The sequence below is a fragment of the Epinephelus lanceolatus genome, chromosome 18 (genome assembly GCF_041903045.1).
Source record: "Epinephelus lanceolatus isolate andai-2023 chromosome 18, ASM4190304v1, whole genome shotgun sequence".
Lineage (NCBI taxonomy): Eukaryota > Metazoa > Chordata > Actinopteri > Perciformes > Serranidae > Epinephelus > Epinephelus lanceolatus.
Genome location: NC_135751.1, coordinates 16990902 through 17007069, shown reverse-complemented (window position 1 = coordinate 17007069; position 16168 = coordinate 16990902). Strand labels below are relative to the sequence as shown.

The 16168-nt window shown below is 41.2% G+C and overlaps 1 protein-coding gene across 1 annotated transcript in view; it reads left to right on the top strand.

Moving 5' to 3' along the window:
- LOC117268597 (inactive phospholipase C-like protein 2) overlaps positions 1-14900 on the top strand; it is an 84848-nt gene extending 69948 nt beyond the window's left edge. Inside the window, exons 5-6 of the mRNA XM_033645186.2 lie at positions 7693-7802; positions 12979-14900. Of these exons, the coding sequence (XP_033501077.1) occupies positions 7693-7802; positions 12979-13431 (563 nt within the window). The 3' untranslated portion in view covers positions 13432-14900. The remainder of the gene's footprint in view (positions 1-7692; positions 7803-12978) is intronic.
- Positions 14901-16168: the final 1268 nt, after the last annotated feature.

Below are 16168 nucleotides of genomic sequence, written 5' to 3'. Positions count from 1 at the left end.
TGTGACGTTTCAAGAATGCCTTTACCGAATTACCACTTGGACTCAAGAATGTACTGATTAGATTTTGGTGGTCAAGGGTCAAGGTCACTTTACCATGTCTGTCCAATTTTCATGAACATGAAACCCCAAGAACCCTTTGAGAGAAATTTCTTCAAATGGCACAAATGTCCACTTGGACCAGGGATGCACTGATTAGATTTTGGTGGTCAAAGAAAGACCATAACTAAAAAAAATTCTTACACTAATTATGACAAAATTTCACACAAACGTGTAACAGGATGAAATGATGAAGTGATGACCATTTATACCCAAAAGGTCAAAGGTTAACTAACTGTGACATCATAATGTTCTACAAACACATTGTCTGGCCATTATTCAGCACGATAACTGAGGAACAGAAGGGGCGACATCTGGTACTATACTGAATTGGTGATACTAATCATGGGTGTCCATCTTGAAACTGTGCTCATGGTACAGATCTTCTGTGCTGCCAGGCTGAAGATGTGTTTAAAGCATCAACTTGTTAGAATATGTAGCTTCTTTTCAGCAGCATCCATATTTGAAGCATTGTCAGTTGTCATGGTTACATATGAGTCTGACAGACATGGATGTAAACTGGAATCTGACTGGATCACAGAAGCATACAACCATGAGGTGGTAATTTGAGTTAATTATAGGCTATGTTTTAATTGAATGATGGATTTTAGTCATCAGACGTCTGGACCTTAAATTATCAAAGAAACAAGCCAAGCAAACATTAGCGGCAGCTCAGCTCCACCCCCTGCCAAGTGTTTCTAATAATTTAAATCACTGGGTCTGTTTGTTTTGCAATCACAACATTGCTCCATCTTTTGTTATTTGTTTTGACTGAGAGACCCCTAGTGGCAGAAAATTATACATTGTTCGTTAAAGTGTAGTTTTTAGTGTAAATGGAAAATTAAATGCATTGGCTAACGGTAGCCCAATTAGAAGAACTAGATTGATTGTTTTTTGTCATTCTTGAAAATTGTTGAGCTGCTGAGGAAACTTGTATTGTTCAGTGGGAAACTGCTCTAAAATCTGCTTGAACTTGACCTTCATCATGCTGAATATGTGACAAATAGAAAGGTTGAGTTGGGTTGAGCTAAGCTACTTCAATCTCATTTTACAATCAGTGGATCTAATGAAATGCCACACAGACTCACCTGTCTCCCTACGCAAATGCAACAACAACCCATTCTCCTGTATCCTAAATGTGCTCTCCATCTTTCTGTCATCTTTGTCTTGTTTAGCCCATGTCTTGTTCATTCTAAGCATTTTTTATCCTCTTGAGAGCAGAGGACACTGGGATGAACCCATGACTTCCCAACAGAATGCTGCATCTTTGTGATGGCTGGCACAACATCCCTTTTGATAGACTGACAGGCACTGAATGCATCCTTCAGAAGCCATCTCATAAGCCACATGATTATGTAGAGACTGAGGATGACAATAGCAACAGCCTGAACACAGACAGAGAATCAGAGAGTGGAGGGATACGAAAAACGAAATGGTGGATTTGCATGGAATAGAAGGTTTTGTCCCTATGATCGATCCGGAAGCCAAAGGTATAATTTTGGTGTAATGGCTGTGTGGGAAGTGTAAAAAGGTGCTATTAGAGGACAGGCTGTCAGCATCGGAGAGAGAATATGGGATGGAGTTGGATGCGTGTCCGTGCATGCTGCATCTAAGCTCAATTTAAGGCCTTTGATTGGACCTGACACGTTTGCCCTAGCTATTAAAAGTGTGCTCTACTCATCAGCAAAACGCTGTTGTGACAAAGCCATAATCACAATGACACGCTAGCTGTGATCTGAAATGAGCAACCTGAGCTAACCTCTTACCTCCTAAATTACCTTTCGTTTTGAATTTAAGCAACGTGGAATGAGTGGCACGTTGGCGGATTCACCTCTCACACAGTGTAGGGTATGAGAAATGATGATGCAGGACAGTTTTGGGTTGCTGGGACTCTTATATCCCTCCTCCCTATCCTCTTTCCTTCCTGTGTTCAGTTTATGCCCAGTCATTATTGCAGCTAATCAGTTTAATTTGGGCAGTGAAGCTGACGTGTTGATGAGGATGGAGAGGTGCTGGATGATTCCCCCATGGGCACTATTGATGGCTCACCATCACACACACCGCTAATGGGGGACCAGATAGACAGCTGGGATGCACACTCCGGCACCTCCAGATGCTACCACTGTGTGTTTGTGTCTGTGCGTGTACTCTGTACACTGGCTTATGTGTCCGCATGCATATCTAATCTGTTTGTGTATGGAGAGCACAACTCCCACTTCCTCTTCTAACCAGCTTTAGCTAACCACTAAGTATCTCAACAGTTTTTCTGAACATTTTAAAGATGTATTTCACTGCTGGAAAGATTGTCTTTTTATAAAATTTGACTGTCTATGCAATAGAAAGACACAAATACTTAAGAAATCAGTGCTACATGACTGAGTAAAAGGGCTGTGGCATGTGCTTTTTCTCAAGAAGTAGAAAACCTACAACTACCACAATGCACAATGGTGGCGGAATGCAGCTTATTTTAACAATATAGGAAACAGTACAGGAGCTGGCTGGTGACAAATTATCATGAATTACAGATAAACTGTAAGCTAAAATGTTTATTTGAAAACACAGTAACAGAATTTTGGTTCATATTTGATCAACACTGCTTACTTTTAGCGTTTATTCTCAGTATTTTCAGCCTCCGTTTTTACAATACAGGAAACGTGGCACCCACTTCCTGTTCACAAATTCTCGTATCACAGCCAAACAGTGCCCTAAAATGTTTATGTTTATGTTTATTTTATTTAAGAAGGGACAGTGCACATTAATTAACATGATCACTTAAGTCACGTAAATGTGCCAGATTTAGCCATACAGGTTCATTTTCAATGTTTCGAAAGACATTTTAGGTGATAAAAAGGCTATATAGTAACAGAATCTTGGTTTGTGTTTGACTGGCGATGCCTAGTTTTAGTGTTTGATAAGTTTCATCTGAGTTTGAGAGAGAGGGGTAGCTCTTTTTGTCAATCCACCTCTATACTCTTTGTGACCGTAGTTGTGGACATCAGAGACCATTGATAAACCAAGACTGCTCACTTGAGAATAATTTCCTTTATCTGTATCCCGCCCCTTCAGGAGACTAGCAGTAGGTCTTCAAGTCTATTCAATCCATTGGGAGAGGTGAACAGGAGCAGGATCATGACCAATGATCTGTGTGATGGCATGCATCATGACCAGGAAGTAAATATTGTATCTATTTTTCACAAGCCACATATCTTCTTTAGCAACATACTTTTGCAAGATCTGGCAATAACTGGGTTAATATCAGATAGACTATTAAGATCGCAGTTGAAAAACGAGCCACGAAATAAGGAACAAACATTAATTTGCTGTGTATATAGTGTTGTGTTGTTTTTAATCTGCTTTCATGCATCCACACAATGTTCACAACAATTCAAAATGAGGTGGGGGTGGCGAATTTGTGAATCCTAGGATAGCAAAGGAGTGGTCCACTTTACTCTGCCTTATTCTGCCTCTGATTGGCTTTCCCTGACATTCTTACCCTAACTCTAATCAATCCCATTCCACTTGCTTAAACCTAACCACTCTACCCAACAAAGGCAACAAGTACCAGCCAGTCATTGGGAGCTTAGGGCAGGTCATTCCTTCCCTATCCCAGGATTTGCAAATTTGCGTGGGGGTATGCAGGTGAGAGATGCCTGCGCCTGCTTAGGAGACCAGAAGTGTATACCATTACATATCATTGTTGCAGCTTGCAGTGTGTTATCTGTTATTATAGAGTATCTTTGAAGGCATACAAAAATGCAGAAGCACAAGTAGTTTGAGCGACAGCCGCAGAGCCAGCGAAATTCCACTGGATGTTGCAAAAGAGGTTATCCAGCAGATTTGAGCTAGAAGATGAGCAGGGAGAGCTGGGTGCTGGTAATATGAAGGGAAGTTTACTATAGTTAATTTACTACCTATATTGTTATGATACAAAGTTGGTTGAAAATCAGCAAAGTATCCCTTTAGATATATATTTCTGAAAGGCTGAGAAACCCCTTGGAGTTATAGATGCTAGATAGAACACCTGCTACCTTAGGGAGGAGTCAGGGCTTAATTAATTTATTGATACAACATGCAACTCTTTGCATTTTGCAAGTTGTGAGGCATTCAGGTGTCTCATTTGACTATAGCCCTGCAGCCTGCCCTGAACAGGTGCAAGCTCACTGTACAAGTTAGGGAGCTGCTGCATTTTCTGCAAGCCTGACTGTGCTTATTTATTGATGACTCTCTCCTGTAACTGACCACTCCAACTTTGTTGGTGTAGTTTGAGTCTATGTGGAGTCCATTACTATGGGGATCCAAGGAATGAAGGCATTTCCCTTCCTTTATCTTCCCTGCCTTTGTACTGTCATTGTTTTCCAGGCACATCAGCTGCTGGAAAATCCCATCCTCTGTTTGCAATGATGATACTCTGCCTGGGCTCTGCAGTGTGTATGACTTGATAAATTAATGACACACTGATCTGGCTATGTGTATCTCCTCCTCAGCCCCTTTCCCATCTTTGTTTTCATCATTTCTTTTCATCAGATCTTGTTTGGATATTCTGTTTGATTTTATTATTTACTTATTTACTTATCTTCCTCTCTCCCTCCCTCCCTCTCTCTGCATATAGCTCATTTTCTGTGCATGTGCATGTGTATGTGGAGCATAAGAGGTGCTACTGCAGTACTCATTACAAAGGCAAAAAAAAAACTGCTCTATGCAGAGACTGTGAGCCTTTACTGAGGTGTGTATGTGGTTTTGTGGCTGCATGTGTGTGTCTACTCAGAAAAGACACGTTGTCCCCTCTGTCTTCCCGTCTGTCTAAGCACCCCCTCCCACTCTTACTCTTTCTCTAGAGCAGCATCACATAAGATACCGTCTCATCAGAGTGTGCTAGGGGGCCACATTTTGTTTATTATTATTAGTTTAAGTGACAGTAAGGAACAGCAACTGTGTGACTGTTGGGGGAAGGAAATGCTTAATAATTGGGAAATTAAATGCTTGAAGAGGCTGTATTGCAACGAGCCGCCTCCAGCTAATTTCATCTCTTATTCAGCTCTCTGTCTGCTTTTCTCCCCAAGTCCTGCAATCGCCTTGGCTCAGCTCTGCACCAGCAGCAGCCCATTAACTACACCAGATTACAAGATCAAATCAGCCCTAAACCCTGTTAACACAACTTTCAGGCTCAGAGAGAGATATTCCGCAATGGCTCTACATCAGCAATTATATGGAAATTAAAGGACAACAGGGGTCCCGGCTCTTTCTTTTTAAGGGTTGAGTCTGATGTGCACTGAAGGCCAGAGATCATATTTTCTGCATTTGCTTCTTGACCTCTTGATCTGTTTTAAGTGTGCTGCAGATTATTTTGGAAAATTGTTCTTGTTTTAAGTGTCAAACACAATTATGTCAAGTTGTCCGAGTTACATTTGCATATGTTTGGTGTGGTTCAAAGACAACTGGGTTGAGATTTGTGTTGAAGCGTACAGCAGGGGTGGCTCAGATGATGTAAGTAAAGTGAGCTGTGGCTTAAAATACTGTATTTTTGATCGTTTGGGTTAACATGGATTCATGGTACCTTCAAATATTTAACTATAGTTCTCTACACTGACCTTGCCTTGATGCTTTTAATCAGATGAGCAGGCCCATGCATGTATTTGTACATGTGCACACACGTTTGGAGGCTTTTGTGCTTTTGAGCTCTGATGCATGCATAAATTTGTGTAGAGGGAGACAATGTAACTACAAGACTAGATATTTTTATCATGCAAATTGTAAGCAGAGCATTAAATATTTAAACAAACAATTGTATTATTCAATATCATATAAGTCTGTTACATACATATTATTCAACAGAGCTTGTTTTGTAAAAACACTTGTCATACACATCATACTTGTGACTGAAAAGAGCTGATGACTAGAATTAATGATTTTTGATGATGGGCTTTTGTGCATTATCTTGTATTATGTGCCTTCAGTGTCTTTGCAGTGAATCAAAGCAGAAGGTCAGTTGTCAGGGACAGACTGACAAGCAGGCTGAGACATACAGCTTTAGGAGGAGTTTGTTCTTAAAGCCCAGAGGATTAGTAATGGTCTGCGTGGGCTAAATTAAGCCGGCCCTACTGATAGACTAATTAAAGGTTAGCCTGCGTTGCACTACTTCAATCTTTTTACCCATTAGTAATGTGGCACATTGTATGGTGAACTGCTTTTGTGGCCTTTGAGGTGTGCATAAGGAGCTGGCTAGATGTCTGTTGTTCTGCAGACTTTGTGTTGCACAATGCAAAAATGAAAAAAGTGAGCCTTTTAAACCTTTTAAGGATTAAGGATCATTTAAAATATTTGGAATTTTATCTTCCCTACTAAAAATGCTCTGTAAGTTTAAAAGGTATTTTGATGTCTTGGCATTTGTATCTTATAAAAGAACATATCTAGAGGAGGTATGCACTCTCTGTTTAACTCCTGCTCTTAAATACGACCATGCTGTGGCTCATCCCTACAATGTACAATAGGTCTGTAAGTAAGAAACAAGAAATACACATAGCCTATTTGTGTACATGCATATGCACCCCTTCATGAATATACAGTGTTTTTTTTAAATCTCTAAATAAATCATATTCAACTTTGTTTCACTCCATATTTTTTGCCCAGGTAATCCATGCTCCACCTGCAGTGGCTTTATGTCCTCCCAGGGGAGCCCCCCCTCACAGTTTGAGAACCAATGATATAGAATGCGATTACATGGACATGAATAACCCGTTTTTGTAGCTTATCCTGGTTATAGTCAGATTTGGATATGGTGTTTACATGAGGACAGAAATTGGGTTATTTATATTCCCCGTATACATCCTGGTTTCTTTCATAGTACTTCAGCTAGCATATTTAGGTTTCTCGTAAATGGAATATGGTGTTTACATGGTCAAAGACATAAACGGGATACTTCAAAAACCCTATCATAAACAGGTTATTCATTTAAACGCACGCATAGACATACACACACATGCATACATACAGTACATACAGTTAGGTATCAGATAAGAAATTGAAAACTAGACATAATACATTGATACATAGCACAAAATACAACAGCAGCTGTCAACAACTCTCAACAGGACCACAGTAAATTAGTCAAATTCTTTAATTAAGTGAAGTAATTGTCCTTCTGTGTCTCTATGCTTAGTTTAGTTTTTATTCATTCATTATCTGTAACTGCTTATCATAGTACAGAGTGGAGGGGGGGCTTGAGGATATTCCAGCTGACATCGGGCGAGAGGCAGGGTACACCCTGGACAGGCCGCCAGACAGTCACAGAGCTGACACATAGAGACAGACAACCATTCTTTCTCACATTCACATTAAAGTCACCAATTAACCTAAGCTGCATGTTTTTGGGCTATGGGAGGAAGCCGGAGAACCCGGAGAAAATGCACGCTGACACGGGAAGAACATGCAAACGACACACAGATGAATGTAAATACAATACTCTAAGACAGACAATAACTTTTTTATATGTCATTTTTTCATTGCGTTCCTTTTTTTGGCTTTACTGACCCAAACCTAATATTGTGTGTTCTATTTATAATTCACACGTCATGTGTCCGTCTGTCTTTCTGTGCCCAGGTCTGGACTTCCATGAGGACCTGCATCGCATTGGAGCAAAGGAGGGTCTGAAAGGCCGCAAACTTCAAAAGGCCATGGAGAGCTACGCCTGGAACATCACTGTCCTCAAGGTGAGATAGACTGAATCACACCTGCTGGCATGTGGCCTTCAGCACAACAAAAACCCATATAATTTCACAACATACCTCCAGCTTGTGTAAAGCACTGGCTAATACCTTTGATTGATGTCAACATGTGAGATTATTTTGGAGACTATAATCAGCTGAATAAGCATTCCAGATTCTGTTGCTGTGATTAAACTACATGGTGTCTTAAGAAAGCTCTCTGGGCTAATTGTATTTGCCTCACCTCTAATCCCTTAATCTCTTAATTAATTAATGTTGATGCCGAACACTGTTTTATTTATTTACTCATGTAACTGTCTTGACGAGACATGATAGGATTGTTCATACTTGTTTGTAGACACACACATGCCATGCTATTATTTCTCATAAGGGTACATTGGGTCCCTTGGACATGCCTTGAAGATGATGCTCAGCAAAATGCTTTCTTGTCTATGCCTGCCCCATGACACGGTGAGATAAGGTTTCCTAATGCCCTTGTCTCGTTGCCTCTATGAACACTAGTGGTACTACCAGGACTGATAAACACCACATGCTGCTCAGACTGTGCTCTGCACAGTGGGCCTGTTTTGCTAAGTAAGGACCGAGCAGCCAGGATATTTTTATCTCAACTCATCACCCTGAAATCATTTAGTATTGAGTGGAGAAGCTCCCTTGGCTGAGCTTTTTGCTTGAGTGCCAGGTTAGGTAGATGTGTGATTGTTTGATGCTTCTTTGCCTTTTCATGTTTGCCTAGATAGTAACGATTAGGGCTGCAACTAACAATTAGTTTTATCAATCCTTTGTCAATGAGCTGATTAATAGGTTCGTCTATAAAATGGCAGAAAATAGTGAAAAATGAAGTTCCCAGAAATCAGTGTGACAGCTTAAGATTGCTTGTTTTCCCCTATTAAGTGTCTGAATAGATTTGATTTATAATTATAGAAAAGAATATTAAAAGCGGCAAATTCTCAAATTTAGGATGCTGGAAACAAAAAAGTCAATAATTAGATCAAAGGAGAAATGACCAAATCAACAAATCTGCAGGTCTACTAACTGGGCAGGCAAGACACTTGGCCTCTGAAATGCTCCCAGTGTGGTTTGGTGCTATGCGGTGGACGGAACATAACTGGGTCACAGCTATGGCAGCCGAACACGGTGCAGCTTCACCCAGTGGAATTGTTCCCCCTAGCTTAGTGAAGATAGCAAAAACGGGTAGTAATTCATCTTGTAATGTGCCTAACTTAAGTGGATCATAACATATTGGGTATGGAGTTAATCTGCAGATGTTCTGCTTCAGATTCAGACCAAACTTGAAAGTCCATTTTCAAGCCATGACAAAGGCCAACATGTAGCCCTCAACAGACTGTTAGGCTTGATGATTTTAGCCGAGCCGATTTCTAGAAAACTTTAAGAAGAGTGAAGAGTCAGCAGTCAGGGACGGTATAAAATAAATAATAAATAATAAAATAAAACAGGTTTTTCAACAATTGTGAATCATCACAACAACGAGAGGTCCTTGAGCCTATAGTCATAAGTGTGCACAAAAATATGAGGCTGATTGGTCCTGTAGTTTAGGAGATTAGCTGTGGAGAGAGAGACCTAAATGGTTAATTTGTTTCCCCAACATTTTTGACTCATTGATTAACTGACTAGATGTCTCAGAACTGGTGAAGGTTATGGCTATAGCACTAAAAATGTTTGAAGTATTAATGTTCCTGCTTTGTTTCTTGGACTAATACAGCAGTTGTATGTGCAACAGCCAGATTTATCTTAATTAAGCTTCATAGCACTCTGTGGAATTGCGAAATGCATGTGCTTAAATAGCATAACAGGTGGGCACCCAAACATAATCCCTTCTCACTCACACTCCCTGAACTCCTCCCATCCCTGCCTTGTCTGTCCAAACACACAGATCCCTCTTTCGTCCTTCCCCAGTCCTCTAATTTCTTCGAGGAGCCACAGTCTCTACATGAAGGCATCTTGGCATGCACATGACTCCTCCTCCTCCTCCTCCTCCTCCTCCTCCTCCTCCTCCTCCTCTTCCTCCCATTCTTCGGTTGTAAAGCTGTGTCTCATACTGAACATTTGGTGAGAGCCTGGTGCATGTTTGCCAAGGCTGGCAGCCATGCGCAGTTATTTCACCTGTCATCCTCTTCAGATTCTCAGCAGGCCTGGAAGAGCTAGCTGGTAGATGGTGAGGAAGCTGTGAGGAACTAAGAGTGAGGGAGAAAGTCTTGTGTATTCTCCCTGTTTCCAACTCCCTCTTCGCCCTCACTTTGACAGTTACAGTCACATCAGAGCTGTCATGGTGAATGTGGATATTTGCCCCATTTCTACCGGTGATACCACCCTGTCACTCATCGTGCCTTGCTGTCAAGAGAAAAGCAAAACCAGAGAGACAGAAAAGGAGGCTTTGAAGCAAATGTCGAGCATATTGTAGTTGCTTTTTAAGAAGAATAACAGGCTCCAAAAACATGTTGATTCTTGTTGTCTCCCAAATCACTCACCATTGTCAGCTTCCACTGTAATTAACTGTTGTTTTAGGCATTGCATTACATAACTAATCGCGCCTCTGCTAAAGTAGCTTAGATTTCCAATATAACGCTGGCTCCCTTTTGTCCTGCCAGCACACATTTTATGTTATTTTACTCTCAGTGACGGATCTTACTATAGGCAACATAGATAACCGCCTCAGGCTCCTCCCAGCCTCCCACCCCTCAAAAATAAGGGGAATGGTGGAGTGTATGTGGAAAGCATTATAGTAAGAGAAAATAAAAAGGCAAAAAGCCATCTGGGCACAGTACAAGAACAATAGTTGTTTATTGAGTCGATTTCTTTTTAGATATTCTTCTTGTTAATAATAAATACAGTAAATATAAAAGTTGGGGGGGTGCACAAGGGGGAGCTTGCCTAAGACGCTAATTATGCTTGGTACAGCACTGTTCACCATTGAGCTCACAGATTTATTTTGTTCTATATACATGATGATTCAAATACGCATTTATTGAGTCCATAAATAATGGTTCAAGTCGAGATGCATGGCTCTCGGTCCTGCTCATGCTTTGCTGTTACATACCACTCTTTATCTAGGTCTACCACCTCAAAACAACACACAGTAAAGGCTGGTTATTGACTGTCCGATTTCTATCAAAGGGGTGGACTGATTTTGGTAAACAAGTGGGGTATTAGGAGAAAATTTAATGAGGATATAGTAGAGGGATTTGGTGGCTGCCCTTGCTGGGGCTTAGCCCCCTGTGGATAGTTTTAGGCCAGCTGTAGGGGTGAATTTACCCAAACACAAGAGCTGTTGTGATTTGGTTCTTGCAGCACAGAACTGTCTTCTCACTGTCTTATTTTATGCCTGGTGAGTCATGACTTACATAATTTCTGTTTTTTTTTTTCCTTTTTCAGATATATGACTTATTCATGCTTGTGTTTTGCGTGCTGGAGTGGCTCAGGTAAAAGGCCACTTGCAGCATATTAACGTCACCTGGGAATAGAGCGTTGGGGCATTGTGTGCAGGGCAGCACCTTTACTCATTTTGCAATATGTCAGAGTGTGCTGCGCCTGCCTTTCAACATTTACAGTGCACTTTTGTGTTGTGCAGTACGGGTCAGCCTGTGCCTCCTCATAGGGATGTTAACTTAACGAGCTGTCAAGGTGGGTCAGACTGAGTCCAGAGTGAAGTTCAGTAGGAGGAAGGGAAAATGTACAGATTTACAGATAAGAACTGCTTTCAACTTGCTTGTGAACAGATGTTGGAGGAGTAAAGAAAGTGTTAGACCGGACAGGCTGAAAGAGAGGGGTGTGTGCAGCAAGGCTGCAAGGACTGAGGGTAAGAGTGAAGGATTTTAAAACTGTAGAGGTGGAGAGAGTTTATAAAAGCATGTGGTCAGATATTTCCTTTTTTTGTTTGGCCAGTTCTAATAATATAAGCACCTCTCACACACAAATAACCGCCTGTGGAGAAGACTCCACCACATTTCCACATGGCAGAGACAGCTAGCTTAAGGTGGCAGGCAGCCATGGCAGTGGCCCAGATTGACTTGACAGTGCTGTAAAGCAGGATGCCTGGCCTGACCACTTCCTCCACATATGGCAGGGATTCGTCTCTGGGGTGCTCCCAAATAAAGAGCAGAAATGTAGTATAACATTATCACCATATGACAGCACTATTCACCAGCTGAGAGGAGCAGTATGAAGAGCTGGCATGCACCCAAAGGCCTTCATTGAGTGGCTTTATACTGCCCCCTTCTGCATCATATAAGTTAATGCACTAAGAAGAAATTGTGCTGTACCACTTCTACCTGATTTTACCCCCTTATTTCATCTTTATTTAACAAGGTTAAGGTAATTTTGAGATGAAAATCTTTTTTTAGAAGACATCAGGCCAAAAAAAGGTAACAAAGAACAAGATCACTGGTTTCCAAACTTTTCCTTAAAGGACCCCCTTTGTGTTGTTGAGTAAACTGACATATTTTATGGATATTTCATATTATATTTATTGCAGAACATAAACAGTACAGAACAACTGTACAATTAACTCAAACAGTGAATACAATAACTGCAGGAAGTTCGCAAAATGCGTGATTTAAATTAATTTTGACCAGATTATTTCCTCAGAATGTTGCATCAAAGATACATTTTTCCTGATATTTTAAGGAACTTTTTATAGCTGTTTGTCTGTTTATGAATTTTTTTTTTTTTTTTGACAAATTCAGTGTTTTCTTCTCCCTGACACTTGGCCATTGTTCTGTTTGCTCTGTGGTTGTTTAAACTGTGTGCTTTTTTTAATGCAGGACAAGTCTGTTTAGCAGAGAGTTAAGCTTTGTAAATATTGTGTTCAGGTCTTCACTGTGCCCTTATTCTGTGAGATTTTCTAAGATCTGTATTTTCAATGATAATGTAAACTTTAAAAATAGCTACTTATTTATTACTTCTTTTTAAAGTTTTCTTACACCCTTTAAAATCCAGAAGGCCTTGTGACCCCCTGGAAAACTTTGGCGAACCCAAGTGGGGGTGGCGACCCCAGGTTGGGAACCAGTGAGTTAGATGATATTATCTAACTCAGATACTTTTAAAAGGTTTCCTGCTATTTTTGTTGCCTTTAAATCTGATATGATTGTGTGTTGCTGACAAAGCGGCCTTTCTGTATATCTCCTTCTATCTGTCTCAATCTCAGGGCCAGGCAGACCTGCTGAAGCACGCTAAGAGTGAGGCACTGGACACTCTGCGTCAGATCCACTGTGCAGCTCAGTCCTGTGGTCTCAGCAAGAACGGAGCAGCTTCCCCACAGCTCCAGCACCATCCTCACCACCAGCCACAGCAGGTCCAGATGCAGCAACAGCCTCAGGCCAAGGCCCACCCACAGCCTGTACCACTGCACCTGCCCCAAATTCAGCCCCAGTCCCAAACAGCACCTCAGGCTTACCTCCATCCCCTTCCCCAACAACATCCCCAGCTACCAGCTCTTCCTCTGGTTCAAACTGTTTCGAAACCACCTGCCTATACCCAACCCCCACCCCTCCCACAGCTCCAGTTTCAGTTCCAGAGCCAGCAGCAGAGGGTAGCAGGACCTCTGGATGCCACCCCTGAGAAAGAGATGGTCAGTGGCGATCCCGCGGGATCCTGCTGACCCGCAGCCTGTGCCCACAGAGAATCCTACCCAAAGCGAGACAGAGAGCAGGAGATGGAGAAGGGCGTAGAGGAAAAGTGGGAGGCCAGTATCGAAAGGGAGATGGAGGAGGTGGCCGAGAGAATTAAGGAGATGATGATGGTGAGGAAGACTCGTCGTGTTAGGAGTGAGACACAAGTCTAAAAGAGGAGGTTTGATTTGGCCAGAGGGCTGAAGGAGAAAAGATAGAGAGACCTCACACTTTAATTACACATTTCTAAACAGAATGGAAAACTGGAAAGATGATGTTTACTTTTCTCTGCCGTGGATTTGGAAGATAATCTTCCATCTGAGCCAGAAAGTTTAGGTCTCTTCTGTCTTCTCTCTTGTGAAAAGCCAAAAGGGTAACAGCTGGTAACAAACTTCTGGTGTGTGTTTTCGCTAGGAATGCATTCAGTAGATGGATCAGTTAGATGTCTCTCTTTGGGCAGTGCTAATTACACGCCCCTCCATTATGTACTCTAGCTCTGTGGGTACAGGCTTTACCTCACATTGGCGTTTTCTGCCACAAATTTGCCTTTTCATTTCCAGAGACGTCTCAGCATGTCTTTGAGGTTTTGTTTTTTTTTATTCACACTCTTCCTCTTCCATCTTAGACGTAAAGATAAGTGCAAACCTTCACTCCTTTTGATGAGGAGGATGCCATTTTCATTTTAAGTGCACGATGTAGAGCAGCTCAACTAGGCTGAGCTCTGTAGGCGTCACTCACAGATGTCCATTTCAGCACAAATCAGGAAGCCATAGAGCCAAAATAGGAAAAGAAACTGCAGCTGTTGATGTTTTCAGTCACACTGATGCTCTTCCTGCATCCTTTGCTGGTGTCAAGCCCCCACGCATCTCCCGTGTCATTCCACAGGATTTAAGTTCTCCGGCAATTCCTGCACTCTCCCCACAGGGTCTCCTCATCTCTTCCCCAGGGGCTGTGTGTGATGTTACTGTATGTGAGTCGGTGTTTTGGTCCCCGGGGTGGAGCTAGCCCACGTCCGTAAGCTCACCAGCCAATCACAACTGGAATATTTGACCTTGCTTGTTAGAGGTCAACAGGAACATGGTACTGCTGTCAATAAAAACACAAAAGTGAATATAGATGTAAAGTGTATGTAAAATGTATGAAGGGAACATATACTATATTGCTATAATAATTCTTGCAGACACAGACATTAATGATTGATATTATAATAATTGTTGTTAATTCTATTGATATTCTGATTCTTTTTTAACATTACTTCTGCATATACAGTGATTTGACACCTGTTGGTCTGTGGTGCAGATCAGGACAACCAGTGCATGTGGGACAGGAGGGAGGGATCACTGGTTAGTGCCACAACACAAGGGTCAAACAATAACCTGACATGTGTTTCACTGCAAAGTGAGTGTGGATTCTGTAAGAGCTCCTTTAAGTGGCCCATTAAAACTGGCTTCATTGTTTATCCTGTCTCCTCTTGTTCATTTCTTTTTAATGATGTTGAAATGGGGATACATGGAAGTATAGTTTACGAGCAGTGGTGGAGGAAGTATTCATATCCTTTACTTAAGTAAAGGTACTAATACCATGCTGTAAAAAATACCCTGTTACTAGTAAAAGACCGGCATTGAATATGTTACATAAGTAAGAGTGTATAAGTACTGTCAGGAAAATGTATTTATAGGTCCTTTGTGTAGTATTTAGGGGTATATATTGGCAGAAATGAAAGAAAATACAAGTGTATTTTCTTTAGTGTATAGTCACCTGAAAATAAGAATTGTCATGTTTTCATTACCTTGGCCGTCTGTATCTACATAGGGAGCAGGTCTTCATACGCCATGTTGCACCACCATGCTTCTACTGTAGCCCAGAATGGACAAATGAAACACTGGCTCTAGATACAGTCATTAGCATTTTCACATCCGCCACCCCTCTGTGACGAGCCAAATGGTATCGTAAAACCAGATTTCTAACATGAAACTGCTTTATTCAGTGTTTTTACTGGTTTAAATCATTGGGTCTGTTTGTTTTAGAGAGGAGGAGACCTCTGTGGATAATCTGGCTCCCAGTTAAAACATTCTGAATGTCTGGATCTTAAGTCACCACATTACAAGAATGTTAAATATGCCTATTCTCTGTCAGTTGACTTTAAAGTCTGCAATAAGTACCTGTGCTAATATTTTACTGAAAAAGATTTCAGAGACTGACTGTGAGTGAAGTGACTGATTCGACTGCATTCAAACTGACATCACCAGCTCTTCAGAGCATTTTGAAAGCGGCTTTCACAGTGAACCTACAGTAAAGCAATCAATAAAGCCTTCTAAAAGCTTTATTGATTGCTTTTGATGCACTACGATGCACTGTTAATTCTCTTGATCTTCTCCTCTTATCAATAAACAAGAAGGAGGCCATTTATTTTATTATAAATGAGTTTGTCTATTTAAAGCAATGCTTCCTGTTGTCCATAAGATGGCAACAGATATTAACGTAAATTAGGATGTGAGGACCAAAAAGATGACAAACAGCAATCAGAAAGTCAATAATTGCTTTCAAGTGATTTTTGTCATTCTGTTACGTTAACCTCTGAGCGTGCCAGTATTCTACAGTTTACAGTCATGTGGGAGCACTGGAGTACCCGGTCTCCCAAAAGAATATAGCTAAAGCTTTCTATATTTTCAATTAAGATAATCCTTTCTGAAGTTTTGGGGTCCTTTTTAGCTGTGGACCTATGTG